Source organism: Coregonus clupeaformis, unplaced genomic scaffold (genome assembly GCF_020615455.1).
Source record: "Coregonus clupeaformis isolate EN_2021a unplaced genomic scaffold, ASM2061545v1 scaf0004, whole genome shotgun sequence".
NCBI classification, from domain to species: domain Eukaryota; kingdom Metazoa; phylum Chordata; class Actinopteri; order Salmoniformes; family Salmonidae; genus Coregonus; species Coregonus clupeaformis.
This window is the reverse complement of record NW_025533459.1, coordinates 1,482,501-1,497,958: the sequence shown is the minus strand read 5'-3', so window position 1 is coordinate 1,497,958 and position 15,458 is coordinate 1,482,501. Positions and strand designations below refer to the sequence as shown.

Here is a 15,458-nt window from a genome sequence, read left to right as displayed (position 1 = left end):
TGTGTTTCGGAGGACGCACGGCTCTCGACCTTCGCCTCTCCAGAGTCCGTACGGGTGTTGCAGCGATGGGACAAGACTAACTACCAATTGGATATGATGAAATTAGGGAGTAAAGGAGGTAAAAAATATATATATATATTAATAATAATAACAAAATTAAAGAAAATGGATTCCACCTTTTTATTTACCTTTTGCCTGTTTGATGGCTCTTCGGAGGTCCTGGTGGGACTTACGCGTTTGTGTCCTCAGCCGCAGCCTGTGATCCCTCTGTCCTTTAGTTTAGCAGACCTTGGTGTTAATCCAGGGCTTTTGATTGGGGATGCAGCAAACCTTAACGTTGGGACGATGTCGGCGATGCATTCTCTAATGAAGTCGGTGACTGAGGTGGGTAGCTCGGTATGCTTGCTTATGGGCTGATTAACAGCGGTCCTTGGCTATCACCCCTAGTGGCAAAGCAGACATGTTGATAGAAGTTGGCCATCGCGTCTTAGTGATGCGGAATTAAAAATCACAGGCAAAAAGAAAAACAGTTTCCGGGTGCATGGTTTCCTGCTTGTTTATAGCCTCGTACAGTTCGTTAAGTGCCAGATTGTTGTTGTTGTTCTCCTGAGGTGGAATATACACAGCAGTCACGATAACAGATTAACTCTCTCGGGAGGTAGAGAGGGTCGGCATTTGACCACCAGGTATTCCAAGAAGGGTGAAAAATAGGTTGAGAATTCCGCTGCACTAGAGACAGAACACCATTGGCTGTTGATGAAGAGGCATACCCCTCCCCCTCTGGATGTTCCTGAATCCGATGTCCTGTCTGCCCAGTTAATGGGAGGGTAATTAATCAACGGAATATTGCAGTTACAAGAGTCCCGTTGATAGCAAATCCGCATTCAGAGGTAATCCATCTTATTATCAAGTGATTAGCCAATAGAATAGAGGGGAGTGGTGGCCAGTTTTCCCTTTGCCTTAGTCTCACCAGGATGCCCACTCTCCTGCATCTTTTTTTGCCTGCATTTTCTCTTGGGTAGCCCGTAGATTGGGTCGGAGGTACACAAAGAGCCCAGGGCAGATGAGTTGAAGTTGGAATTGAGGTTAGCAACTGACGATCTGATGTTCAAAAGTTGTCGTCGATCATCAGAAATTATAGCGGATACATTTTGTGCAAAGAAAAGTTGGGTCGGAGCACGCAAGACGGCAGCCATACAGTATGGTGCCATGTGATTTAGGGTCAGTTTTGCCTTTTAGATCAGAATGAATAACATTACGTGGACAGGGGGGGGGGCTGATCCTAGATCATCACTCCTAATCAGAGACACTTGAAACATACAGGCTTCTGAACTACGCTCCTGTGATGAGTGACCTTGCCCTAAAAAGAGACACGGACGGCCCATGCTAGCTCCCAGAGCTAATGCTTTGCATTTAGTTCAGAGGAAACACTGTCAGGCACATACCAAATGGCCATTCCTTTATGTTTTTATAAAGATGGCCTTCAGGTCAAGTCCCAGTGCTCTTAAAGTAATTAAATTCATCTTCTTCATTCCTAAGACTTAGAGCTACTGAAGAGACTGGATATGTCTCTTTAAGGCTGATTATACTGTAGCATTGTTTTTCAATGTCACAGGCATAACACATTCTCCAATGTCAATGAGACAGGCCTTGCTACAAAAACAGATCATTTAGCTGGATGTATTAATACACGTATTGCCAAGACAACAGAGGAGATATTAAAAGTGAGAGTGTACGTGCATGGTGTATTGTGTGTGTCTGCTTCTGTAGGCCTTCTCTCTGCGTGCGCGTACTCTGCTTTGTCTGTGTGTGTTGGGCGAGCAGCTAAATGTGAAGTGGGAGAAGTTGAGGATGGGGACAGTATTAACCCGAGTGTTCTGTTGACAAGAGAGGCAGAGAGATACATCCTAATGCACTGTGGCACCACAGCAGACAGACTTCCTTAATTGTCTGCACTTCATTTCCTTCCAACCCAGCTCAGAACAGGCTTGTGTCCCAAATGGCACCCTATTCCCTATGAAGTGCACTACTTATGACCAGAACCCTATAGTTAGTGCACTATATAGGAAATAGGGTTATATTTGAGAGACAGGCCAGAGTAGAGGGACTACAAAACGTGGAGAGAAGAGGGGCCATGAATGACATCTAAAGCATTTACAATATATTCTTAAAGGAAATATAATATAATGTACAGTACCAGTCAAAAGTTTGGACACACCTACTCATTCAAGGGTTTTTCTTAATTTTTTAGATTGTAGAATAATAGTGAAGACATCAAAACTATGAAATAACACATAACCAAAAAAGTGTTAAACAAATATATTTATATATTATATTTGAGATTCGTCAAATAGCCACCCTTTGCCTTGATGACAGCTTTGCACACTCTTGGCATTCTCTCAACCAGCTTCATGAGGTGGTCACCTGGAATGCATTTCAATTAACAGGTGTGCCTTGTTAAAAGTTAATTTGTGGAATTTATTTCCTTCTTAATGCATTTGAGCCAATCAGTTGTGTTGTAACAAGGTAGAGGTGGTATACAGAAGATAGCCCTATTTGGTAAAAGACCAAGTCCATATTATGGCAAGAACAGCTAAAATAAGCAAAGAGAAACGACAGTCCATCCTTACATCCAAATTTGAGATTTTTGGTTCAAACCGCTGTGTCTTTGTGAGAAGCAGAGTAGGTGAACAAATGTTCTCCGCATGTGTGGTTCCCACAGTGAAGCATGGAGGAGGTGGTGTGATAGTGGGGGGGTTGCTTTGCTGATTTATTTAGAATTCAAGGCACACTTAACCAGCATGGCTACCAGCACGGCTACCAGCATGGCTACCAGCACGGCTACCAGCACGGCTACCAGCATGGCTACCAGCACGGCTACCAGCACGGCTACCAGCATGGCTACCAGCACGGCTACCAGCACGGCTACCAGCACGGCTACCAGCACGGCTACCAGCACGGCTACCAGCATGGCTACCAGCATGGCTACCAGCATGGCTACACACTGGCTACCAGCATGGCTACCAGCATGGCTACCAGCACGGCTACCAGCATGGCTACCAGCACGGCTACCAGCATGGCTACCAGCATGGCTACCAGCATGGCTACCAGCATGGCTACCAGCATGGCTACCAGCATGGCTACCAGCACGGCTACCAGCATGGCTACCAGCATGGCTACCAGCACGGCTACCAGCATGGCTACCAGCACGGCTACCAGCATGGCTACCAGCATGGCTACCAGCATGGCTACCAGCATGGCTACCAGCACGGCTACCAGCACGGCTACCAGCATGGCTACCAGCATGGCTACCAGCACGGCTACCAGCATGGCTACCAGCATGGCTACCAGCACGGCTACCAGCACGGCTACCAGCACGGCTACCAGCACACCCTACCAGCATGGCTACCAGCATGGCTACCAGCACGGCTACCAGCACGGCTACCAGCATGGCTACCAGCATGGCTACCAGCATGGCTACCAGCACGGCTACCAGCACGGCTACCAGCATGGCTACCAGCATGGCTACCAGCACGGCTACCACACAGGGCTGCACGATATATCGTTTCAGCATCGACATTGCGATGTATGCATCCGCAATAGTCACATCGCAGAACGTGCGATTTAGTAAGGTAAACATATCAGTCTACAATATATATTTTTAAATGTTAAACTAGCATTATATCTTTCTGATATAACATAATTTACTCCGAGTTATGGGTTATTGGATACACAGTTTATTATTATTATTATTATTATTATTATTATTATAAACACGGAGTTCGTTGCTGCACGTGGTTGACATGCAGGCTCTGCTTGTTGCCACAACACGAGGCAACACGACCAATTTGTTAGATCATTTAAGGCGGCACCACAAATCTCTGTATGACGAATGCAAAGCATCTCAATGCCCTCCAAAGCATCTCAATGCCCTCCAAAGCATCTCAATGCCCTCCAAAGCATCTCAATGCCCTCCAAAGCATCTCAATGCCCTCCAAAGCATCTCAATGCCCTCCAAAGCATCTCAATGCCCTCCAAAGCATCTCAATGCCCTCCAAAGCATCTCAATGCCCTCCAAAGCATCCCAATGCCCTCCAAAGCATCTCAATGCCCTCCAAAGCATCTCAATGCCCTCCAAAGCATCTCAATGCCCTCCAAAGCACAAATCTATTTCGGATGCCTTTGCCAGTATTACACCATACGAGAAAGGTTCCAAACGGCAGAGAGAAATCATAGATTCAATAACATTTCACGTCGCCAAATACATGGTACCAATTAACACGGTTACCAAAGAGGGTTTTAAAAAACATGATCCGGTCGCTTGACAAGCGGTATGTAATGCCATCACGCAACTATTTTTCTCAAGTTGCCATCCCAGAGTTGTACGAGAAATGCAAGGCACAAGTTCAAACAGAGCTGTCACAAGTGGAATATTATACAGCAACGACGGACTTGTGGTCCAGCCGGACAACGGAGCCCTACATAAGTCTGACCGTACACTTTATTAATGAGGACTTCCACCTGAAAAGTCGCTGTTTGCAAACTGCATTTTCCCCAGAGGATCATACAGACATCCTGTATTTTTTCATATCGCAATATATATATATATATATATATATATATATATATATCGCAGAAAAACAAAATATCGCAATGTCGGTTATTTCCAATATCGTGCAACCCCTACTACCACAGCATTCTGCAGCGATACGCCATCCCATCTGGTTTGCGCTTAGTGGGACTATCATTTGTTTTTCAACAGCACAATGACCCAAAACACACCTCCAGGCTGTATAAGGGCTATTTGACCAAGAAGGAGAGTGATGGAGTGCTGCATCAGATGACCTGGCCTCCACAATAACCCAAGCTCAACCCAATTAAGATGGTTTGGGATGAGTTGGACCGCAGAGTGAAGGAAAAGCAGCCAACAAGTGCTCAGCATATGTGGGAACTCCTTCAAGACTGTTGGAAAAGCATTCCTCATGAAGCTGGTTGAGAGAACGCCAAGGGTGTGCAAAGCTGTCGTCAAGGCAACGGGTGGCTACATTGAAGAATAGAAAATAGAATATATAATTTGTTTAACACTTTTTTGGTTACTACATGATTCCATATGTGTTATTTCATAGTTTTGATGTCTTCACAATTATTCTACAATGTAGAAAATAGTAAAAATAAAGAAAAACCCTTGAATGAGTAGGTGACAAAACTTTTGACTGGTACTGTACGTACAGTTGAAGTCGGAAGTTTACATACACCTTAGCCAAATACATTTTTCACAATTCCTGACATTTAATCCCAGTAAAAAGTCCCTGTCTTAGGTCAGTTAGGATCACCACTTTATTTTAAGAATGTGAAATGTCAGGATAATAGCAGAGAGAACAATTTATTTCAGCTTTTATTTATTTCATCACATTCCCAGTGGGTCAGAAGTTTACATGCAATCAATTAGTATTCGGTAGCACTGCCTTTAAATTGTTTAACATGGGTGAAATGTTTTGTGTAGCCTTCCACAAGCTTCCCACAATAAGTTGGCTGAATTTTGGCCCATTCCTCCTGACAGACCTGGTGTAACTGAGTCAGGTTTGTAGGCCTCCTTGCTCGCACACACCTTTTCAATTCTGCCCACATATTTTCTATAGGATTGAGGTCAGGGCTTTGTGATGGCCACCCCAATACCTTGACTTTGTTGTCCTTAAGCCATTTTGCTACAACTTTGGAAGTATGCTTGGGCTCATTGTCCATTTGGAAGACCCATTTGCGACCAAGCTTTAACTTCCGGACTGGTGTCTTGAGATGTTGCTTCAATATAACCAAATAATTTACCTTCCTCATGATGCCATCTATTTTGTGAAGTGCACCAGTCCCTCCTGTAGCAAAGCACCCCCACAGCATGATGCTGCCACCCCCGTGCTTCACGGTTGGGATGGTGTTCTTCAGCTTGCATGCATCTCCCTTTTTCCTCCAAACATAATGATGGTCATTATGGCCAAACAGTTCTATTTTAGTATCAACAGACCAGAAGGCATTTCTCCAAAGTGTAATCTTTGTCCCCATGTGCAGCTGCAAACCGTAGTCTGGCTTTTTTATGGCGGTTTTGGAGCAGTGGCTTCTTCCTTGCTGAGCGGCCTTTGAGGTTATATCGATATAAGACTTGTTTTACTGTGGATATAGATGCTTTTGTACCTGTTTCCTCCAGCATCTTCACAAGGTCCTTTGCTGTTGTTCTGGGATTGATTTGCACTTTTTGCACCAAAGTACGTTCATCTCTAGGAGACCGAACGTGTCGCCTTCCTGATCGGTATGACGGCTGTGTGGTCCCATGGTGTTTATACTTGCGTACTATTGTTTGTACAGATGAACGTGGTACCTTCAGGCGTTTGGAAATTGCTCCCAAGGATGAACCAGACTTGTGGAGGTCTACAATTTTTTTTCTGAGGTCTTGGCTGATTTCTTTTGATTTTCCCATGATGTCAAGCAAAGAGGCACTGAATTTGGTAGGCCTTGAAATACATCCACAGGTACACCTCCAATTGACTCAAATGATGTCAATTAGCCTATCAGAAGCTTCTAAAGCCATGACATAATTTTTTGGAATTTTCCAAGCTGTTTAAAGGCACAGTCAACTTAGTGTATGTAAACTTCTGACCCACTGGAATTGCGATACAGTGAATTATAAGTGAAATAAGCTGTCTGTAAACAATTGTTGGAACAATTACTTGTGTCATGCACAAAGTAGATGTCCTAACCGACTTGCCAAAACTATAGTTTGTTAACAAGAAATTTGTGGAGTGGTTGAAAAACAAGTTTTAATGACTCCAACCTAAGTGTATGTAAACTTCCGACTTCAAATGTATGTATGTATGTATGTATGTATGTATTTATTTATTATGGATCCCCATTAGTTCCTGCCAAGGCAGCAGCTACTCTTCCTGGGGTTTATTATGGATCCCCATTAGTTCCTGCCAAGGCAGCAGCTACTCTTCCTGGCGTCCAGCAAAATTAAGGCAGTTACACATTTTTTTAAACATTACAATACATTCACAACATATTAAGTGAGTGCCCTCAGAACCCCACTCTACAACACAAATCCATGTTATCATGTGTGTGCCTGCGCCTATGTTTGTGTTGCTTCACAGGCTCTTCCATAAGGTGTTTTAAAAAAATCTAATTGCAAGAGTTACTTGATGTGGAACAGAGCTCCAAGTAGTCATGGCTCTATGTATTACGTTGCACCTCCCATAGTCTGTTCTGGACTTGGGGACTGTGAAGAGACCTCTGGTGGCATGTCTTGTGGGGTATGCGTGGGTGTCCGAGCTGTGTGCTAGTCGTTTAAACCATGTCAATACCTCTCACAAATACAAGTAGTGATAAAGTCAATCTCTCCTCCACTTTGAGCCAGGAGAGATTGATATGCATATTATTAATGTTAGCTCTCTTTGTACATCCAAGGGCCAGCCGTGCTGCCCTGTTCTGAGCCAATTGCAATTTTCCTAAATCCCTCTGTGGCACCTGACCACACGACTGAACAGTTGTCCAGGTGCCACAAAACTAGGGCCTGTAGGACCTGCCTTGTTGATAATGCTGTTAAGAATGCACAACAGTGCTTTATTATGGACAGACTTCTCCCCATCTTAGCTACTGTTGTATTAATATGTTTTGACCATGACAGTTTACAATCCAGGGTTACTCCAAGCAGTTTAGTCACCTCAACTTGCTAAATTTCCATATTATTCATTACAAGATATAGTTGAGGTTTAGGGTTTAGTGAATGATTTGTCCCAAATACAATGCTTTTAGTTTTTTTTTAAATATTTAGGACTAACTTATTGCTTGCCACCCATTCTGAAACTAACTGCAGCTCTTTGTTAAGTGTTGCAGTCATTTCAGTCGCTGTGGTAGCTGACGTGTACAGTGTTGAGTCATCCACATACATAGACACACTGGCTTTACTCAAAGCCAGTGGCATGTCGTTAGTAAAGACTGAAAAAAAGTAAAGGTCCTAGACAGCTGCCCTGGGGAATTCCTGATTCTACCTGGATTATGTTGGAGAGGCTTCCATTAAAGAACACCCTCCAGAGTGCTCAGGACCTCAGACTGGGGCAAAGGTTCACTTTCCAACAGGACAACGACCCTCAGCACACAGCAAAGACAACACAGGAGTGGCTTCAGGACAAGTCTCTGAATGTCCTTGAGTGGCCCAGCCAGAGCCCGGACTTGAGCCCGATCGAACATCTCTGGAGAGACCTGAAAATAGCTGTGCAGTGACGCTCCCCATCCAACCTGACAGAGCTTGAGAGGATCTGCAGAGAAGAATGGGAGAAACTCCCCAAATACAGGTGTGCCAAGCTTGTAGCGTCATACCCAAGAAGACTCAAGGCTGTAATCGCTGCCAAATGTGCTTCAACAAAGTACTGAGTGAAGGGTCTGAATACTTATGTAAATGTGATATTACCGTGTTTTATTTTTTGTGTTTTTTGAATTAGCAAAAATTTCTAAAATCTTGGTTTTGCTTTGTCATTATGGGGTATTGTGTGCAGATTGATGAGGGGATTATTATTATTTTTTAAATCAATTTTAGAATAAGGCTGTAACGTAACAAAATGTGGAAAAAGTCAAGGCGTATGAATACTTTCCCAAGGCACTGTGTGTATGCATGTAGTATACTATACTGTCCTACTATTGACCATTCGGGACCACCACTGTCACCAGTGGCTTGTCTAAGCATTCACACTGCGCCAAACAACTAAATACTAAATTCACTAACTTATCCAGTTGAATTAGCTACATGGCCTAGTCACTAGCTAATATTCTGATTTAGTAACTCTGGCTTCTAAGCCTCTGTTATGATTTCCATGTTAAACAGCTTAGACCCACTAATCTGGACATAGGGCCTTCAAGTGGCTAATCCACCGTAACACAGAAACATTAATCCCATATTTAAACTACTCAGTTTTAACTCAAGTATGCTTCCCTTCCTGGAAAGGTCTGGGAGTTTCCAAGGTGAGTCAGACCAGTAATAAATCATATTTGAAGATCTTCCTGTGGAATGAAGGTTTATACTGGGTTTACACTGGAGTGAGGTGAGATCAAAGATCAGAACATTATCAGTGTCTATCTGAATGGGAGTCCAGAGTATCACAGCCAGTCCTGATTCACTCTCTATCCCTCCCCCTTGGCCTTAACCCTTACATGTTGTCAGATCTGGCCTGGCAGCTAGTATGTGAGAGGGGGAGTCTGGATAACCACGCCTGTCTGAATGGAGAGTCCAGAGTATCTGTGAGGTGGTCAATGGAGCCCTGGTGTGAACAAGGTGTATTACCCACTGAGATGGCCTGCAGCGGGGGTGGAGGAAGAGAGGTGTGTGTGTGTGTGTGTGTGTGTGTGTGTGTGTGTGTGTGTGGACTCACCCTGGCGCTCTGGCCTGCGATAAGCTGGTCATCTTCTGTCTGCACGCTGGTCCTGCTGCGAACATCAAAGTCCTCCGTCTCAAAGTCAGAGTCATCCAGCTCTTCAGGAGTCTACAGGGGAGGAGAGGAGAGAGGGAGGAGATGAGAGGAGAGAGGGAGGAGGGAGGGAGGAGGGAGGAGATGAGAGGAGAGAGGGAGGAGAGGAGAGAGGGAGGAGATGAGAGGAAAGAGGGGGGAGGTGGAATGAGGAGGGAAAAGGGGAGGAAAAAAGGAAAACCAAATGAGTTAGAGAGCTGTTCGAGCAGCATGATGTATGTGCTGCCAGCTCCAGCAGCCACAGAGAGATGTCTTCTTCCCCCTCCTCACCAGCAGCCTGCCATGGGAAATTGCAAACACTAAATGAATTAGTAAATGAAGTGCAATGTCCTGTCTGTGCATTTTGAGAGGGAAAATGAAGCTAAGAGCTAGGATGAAACATGTCGGGAGTGAAATGCTTCAATCAGACCATCACCTGGCCCTGGCATCACTAGAGGAGGGGGAGGAGGTAGAGGGGTAGAGGTTTCTAGTGAAGAACACTACAGACAACCACCAGTATGGTGGTATCCTGTCTGTGTGGCTCAGTTGGTAAGAGGGTGGCACTATCAAGGTCAAGGGTTCAATTCCCTCAGGGATCACATAACACATACTAAAAGTGTCTTCACTCAGTGTGGTGTGAGGCCAAATCACACGGCGAAAACATCGGTGCGCAAGAGAGCGTCAATTCACATACACTGCGTAGCATTATGCCAATTTAATTGTCATGAAAATCCATAATAAAACGGTTGTATTTGTTGTGTTCGCTATGTAGCCCTTGTTAATTTAGTGTTGTGTGTTCCTTGAGAATATTCCTTGCGAATATCACGTCGTCTCACCTCGACCCACCATCCCACTCACTTATGTCCTACGGGAGCCACCGTACCTGCGCTTAACAGTTACGTTAGCTCACGAATGTGAGGAGAGTTGTAGCTAGAACACCCAAGGAGTTAATAAAGAACTTGGCTGTCTACATAATAGTATTCTCTCTTGAAATCTGAGTTCTTTGAGTTTCCCGGCCGTAGCCTCCCTAGGGCTATGTGCCTATGATCCAAATCAACACAGGTAGGCTGCAACTGTTTTCAAATACGTAGCCTATTGGACTGATAAACCTTAACTTCCAGTCCAATACATTTTAAACTACATCTTAGTATACTTAGCATAAGGAAGATCGTAATTCCTCTATTTACTCTTCTACAAATGGCCCACACAATTAATCTGTTTTTTTTACCAGCGTTGCTCCGCGTAGACGTGAGAAAAACAGACTTGCTCTCTAATTCGACATGCTATGACACTGTTGACGCCCACGTCCAGTCTTTTCTCTCATTCACTCCTGTGCATTCTAATTCCAGCATGTACACACTTGTTCACGAGCGTAAAAAATCATGTAACAGACCTATATCCCTTTCTGAATGCCAAGCATGTAACATACCTCTATCCCTTACTGAATACCAAGCATGTAACATACCTCTATCCCTTACTGAATACCAAGCATGTAACATACCTCTATCCCTTACTGAATACCAAGCATGTAACAGACCTATATCGCTTCCTGTATTAGTATGGCTGACAACATGAAGTTAGCAAGGCCTCGCTTGAAGGGAAAACTGACAGACAAGAAAATCCATTTGGTGGTTGTGATATGAGAGAAAGAGAGGAGAGAGAGGGAGTGAGATAAGGGTGCATTATCACTCGTGTGCTGCAACTCACTTCATGCTTATCCAACTGACTACACCCATCCCTTATCTGTCTCTATATCTTCCGTTGGTAACGATTCAGATCACAAAGTAAAAACCTATCACAAGGTATCACCTCCACCCACCATCCCACTCACCATGGAATATCAAGGTCTCATCTCTATCCACCACCCCACTCACCATGGAATATAAAGGTCTCACCTCCACCCACCATGGAATATCAAAGTCTCACCTCGACCCACCATCCCACTCACCATGGAATATCAAGGTCTCACCTCCACCCACCATCCCACTCACCATGGAATATCAAGGTCTCACCTCGACCCACCATCCCACTCACCATGGAATATCAAGGTCTCACCTCCACCCACCATGGAATATCAAGGTCTCACCTCGACCCACTATCCCACTCACCATGGAATATCAAAGTCTCACCTCGACCCACCATCCCACTCACCATGGAATATCAAAGTCTCACCTCGACCCACCATCCCACTCACCATGGAATATCAAAGTCTCACCTCCACCCACCATCCCACTCACCATGGAATATCAAGGTCTCACCTCCACCCACAATGGAATATCAAAGTCTCACCTCGACCCACCATCCCACTCACCATGGAATATCAAAGTCTCACCTCGACCCACCATCCCACTCACCATGGAATATCAAAGTCTCACCTCGACCCACCATCCCACTCACCATGGAATATCAAAGTCTCACCTCGACCCACCATCCCACTCACCATGGAATATCAAGGTCTCACCTCCACCCACCATGGAATATCAAAGTCTCACCTCGACCCACCATCCCACTCACCATGGAATATCAAGGTCTCACCTCCACCCACCATCCCACTCACCATGGAATATCAAGGTCTCACCTCCACCCACCATCCCACTCACCATGGAATATATAGAGATGCTTGTGTGTCCATCTATCTGTGATACCAACCCTCTCTGTCCATCCACTGGATGTAGGAGTGCTCCCACACACAGCCGTGATAGGAATGGCCTAGTTGATTAACCCGTCTAAACATCATCTTCTAAGTGTTTAGATTGACTGCCCTCCTCCACACACAGACAGGTAGCCAGACTAGACACCCACGTTGATTGACAGTGAAGGTCAACCAATGAGAACCTTCATCTCATTTTGACAGTTGAATCCACCTCCTGACAGTGGACCAGTAGATGACATACAAGGAGATGTGAGATTCTATCTTTACCCTGCGCCTGCTTACAGAACCGGCCTCGGGCTGCAGAGAGAGTAGCTATTGTACATGTCCAGTTAATCCTGACTGCTCCTCTCTCTCTCTCCTTCTGCCTACTGTAACTGCTCTGTCTGAGCCTGTCAGTCCGTGGAAAGTCCCTCTTCCTCCCTCTCTAATCCCTCTTCCTCCCTCTCTAATCCCTCTTCCTCCCTCTCGAATCCCTCTTGCTCCCTCTCTACCAGTCCAGTGACGTCTTGGACCCAATGGGCGGTCAGGAGGGGGCATGTCGTCCTGTCAGACACCCCAGGGAGGGGACATCGGACACGGGCTGTAACCAACACAGGCTGGAGCTGCCTGGGAGTAGCTCCACTTCCAGAGGTTAAAGACTGTCCATCTTTAAATAGCCCCAGACCCACACAACTGTCTGTTCCCATTGAGGTGTAAACCCACTGCCTGGGAGGGAGGGAGGGAGGGAGGAGGAGGGAGAGAGGGAGAGGGAGGGAGGGAGGGAGGGAGGGAGGGAGGGAGGGAGGAGGAGGGAGGGAGGGAGGGAGGAGGGAGGGAGGAGGGAGAGGGAGGAGGAGGGAGGGAGGGAGGAGGGAGGGAGGGAGGGAGGGAGGGAGGAGGGAGGGAGGAGGGAGGGAGGGAGGGAGGGAGGAGGGAGGAGAGGGAGGGAGGAGGGAGGAGGAGGGAGGAGGGAGGGAGGGAGGGAGGAGGGAGGAGGGAGGGAGGAGGGAGGGAGAGGGAGGGAGGGAGGGAGAGGGAGGGAGGGAGGAGGGAGAGGGAGGGAGGAGAGGGAGGGAGGGAGGGAGGGAGGGAGGGAGGGAGGGAGAGGGAGGGAGAGGAGGGAGGGAGGAGGGAGGGAGGGAGGGAGGGAGGGAGGGAGGGAGGGAGGGAGGGAGAGGGAGGGAGGGAGGGAGGGCTGCCTGGGCACGTAATGCCCTCTGGACCTGCCGTTTCAGAGAGTGATAGAGTTAAGTTTGTCTGACTTACAGTCTCATGTTCTGTGGGTCTGTGGGAGTCAGACATGGCATGGATATATTTACTACTGTAACAGTGGTTGGTTGGGGAGTAGCAGAGTGGAGTGGTTGGGGAGTAGCAGAGTGGAGTGGTTGGGGAGTAGCAGAGTGGTGTGGTTGGGGAGTAGCAGAGTGGTGTGGTTGGGGAGTAGCAGAGTGGAGTAGCAGAGTGGTGTGGTTGGGGAGTAGCAGAGTGGTGTGGTTGGGGAGTAGCAGAGTGGTGTGGTTGGGGAGTAGCAGAGTGGTGTGGTTGGGGAGTAGCAGAGTGGTGTGGTTGGGGAGTAGCAGAGTGGTTGGGTTGGGGAGTAGCAGAGTGGTGTGGTTGGGGGAGTAGCAGAGTGGTGTGGTTGGGGAGTAGCAGAGTGGTGTGGTTGGGGAGTAGCAGAGTGGTGTGGTTGGGGAGTAGCAGAGTGGTGTGGTTGGGGAGTAGCAGAGTGGAGAGGTTGGGGAGTAGCAGAGTGGAGAGGTTGGGGAGTAGCAGAGTGGAGTGGTTGGGGAGTAGCAGAGTGGAGTGGTTGGGGAGTAGCAGAGTGGTGTGGTTGGGGAGTAGCAGAGTGGTGTGGTTGGGGAGTAGCAGAGTGGTGTGGTTGGGGAGTAGCAGAGTGGAGAGGTTGGGGAGTAGCAGAGTGGAGTGGTTGGGGAGTAGCAGAGTGGAGTGGTTGGGGAGTAGCAGAGTGGAGTAGCAGAGTGGTGTGGTTGTGGAGTAGCAGAGTGGTGTGGTTGGGGAGTAGCAGAGTGGTGTGGTTGGGGAGTAGCAGAGTGGTGTGGTTGGGGAGTAGCAGAGTGGTGTGGTTGGGGAGTAGCAGAGTGGAGTGGTTGGGGAGTAGCAGAGTGGTGTGGTTGGGGAGTAGCAGAGTGGTGTGGTTGGGGAGTAGCATAATGGAGTAGCAGAGTGGTGTGGTTGTGGAGTAGCAGAGTGGAGTGGTTGGGGAGTAGCAGAGTGGAGTGGTTGGGGAGTAGCAGAGTGGTGTGGTTGGGGAGTAGCAGAGTGGTGTGGTTGGGGAGTAGCAGAGTGGTGTGGTTGGGGAGTAGCAGAGTGGTGTGGTTGGGGAGTAGCAGAGTGGAGAGGTTGGGGAGTAGCAGAGTGGTGTGGTTGGGGAGTAGCATAGTGGAGTAGCAGAGTGGTGTGGTTGGGGAGTAGCATAGTGGAGTAGCAGAGTGGTGTGGTTGGGGAGTAGCATAGTGGAGTAGCAGAGTGGTGTGGTTGGGGAGTAGCAGAGTGGTGTGGTTGGGGAGTAGCAGAGTGGAGTGGTTGGGGAGTAGCAGAGTGGAGAGGTTGGGGAGTAGCAGAGTGGTGTGGTTGGGGAGTAGCAGAGTGGTGTGGTTGGGGAGTAGCAGAGTGGAGAGGGGGTTGGGGAGTAGCAGAGTGGTGTGGTTGGGGAGTAGCAGAGTGGTGTGGTTGGGGAGTAGCAGAGTGGTGTGGTTGGGGAGTAGCAGAGTGGTGTGGTTGGGGAGTAGCATAGTGGAGTAGCAGAGTGGTGTGGTTGGGGAGTAGCAGAGTGGTGTGGTTGGGGAGTAGCAGAGTGGTGTAGCTGGGGAGTAGCAGAGTGGTGTAGCAGAGTGGTGTGGTTGTGGAGTAGCAGAGTGGTGTGGTTGTGGAGTAGCAGAGTGGTGTGGTTGGGGAGTAGCATAGTGGAGTAGCAGAGTGGTGTGGTTGTGGAGTAGCAGAGTGGTGTGGTTGGGGAGTAGCAGAGTGGTGTGGTTGTGGAGTAGCATAGTGGTGTGGTTGTGGTGTAGCAGAGTGGTGTGGTTGGGGAGTAGCAGAGTGGTGTGGTTGTGGAGTAGCATAGTGGTGTGGTTGTGGTGTAGCAGAGTGGAGAGGTTGGGGAGTAGCAGAGTGGTGTGGTTGTGGAGTAGCAGAGTGGTGTGGTTGTGGTGTAGCAGAGTGGTGTGGTTGGGGAGTAGCATAGTGGAGTAGCAGAGTGGTGTGGTTGTGGAGTAGCAGAGTGGTGTGGTTGGGGAGTAGCAGAGTGGAGAGGTTGGGGAGTAGCAGAGTGGTGTGGTTGGGGAGTAGCAGAGTGGTGTGGTTGGGGAGTAGCAGAGTGGTGTGGT

The 15,458-nt window shown here is 47.5% G+C and overlaps 1 protein-coding gene across 4 annotated transcripts in view; it reads right to left on the bottom strand.

The window, feature by feature from the left end:
* The window catches only part of LOC121538402 (catenin alpha-1), a 245,773-nt gene that overhangs the window by 67,143 nt on the left and 163,172 nt on the right, over positions 1 to 15,458 (bottom strand). For all 4 annotated transcript variants that reach the window (XM_045212270.1, XM_045212269.1, XM_045212271.1 and 1 more), the window contains one exon: positions 9,408 to 9,518. In XM_045212270.1, the coding sequence (XP_045068205.1) occupies positions 9,408 to 9,518 (111 nt within the window). The remainder of the gene's footprint in view (positions 1 to 9,407; positions 9,519 to 15,458) is intronic.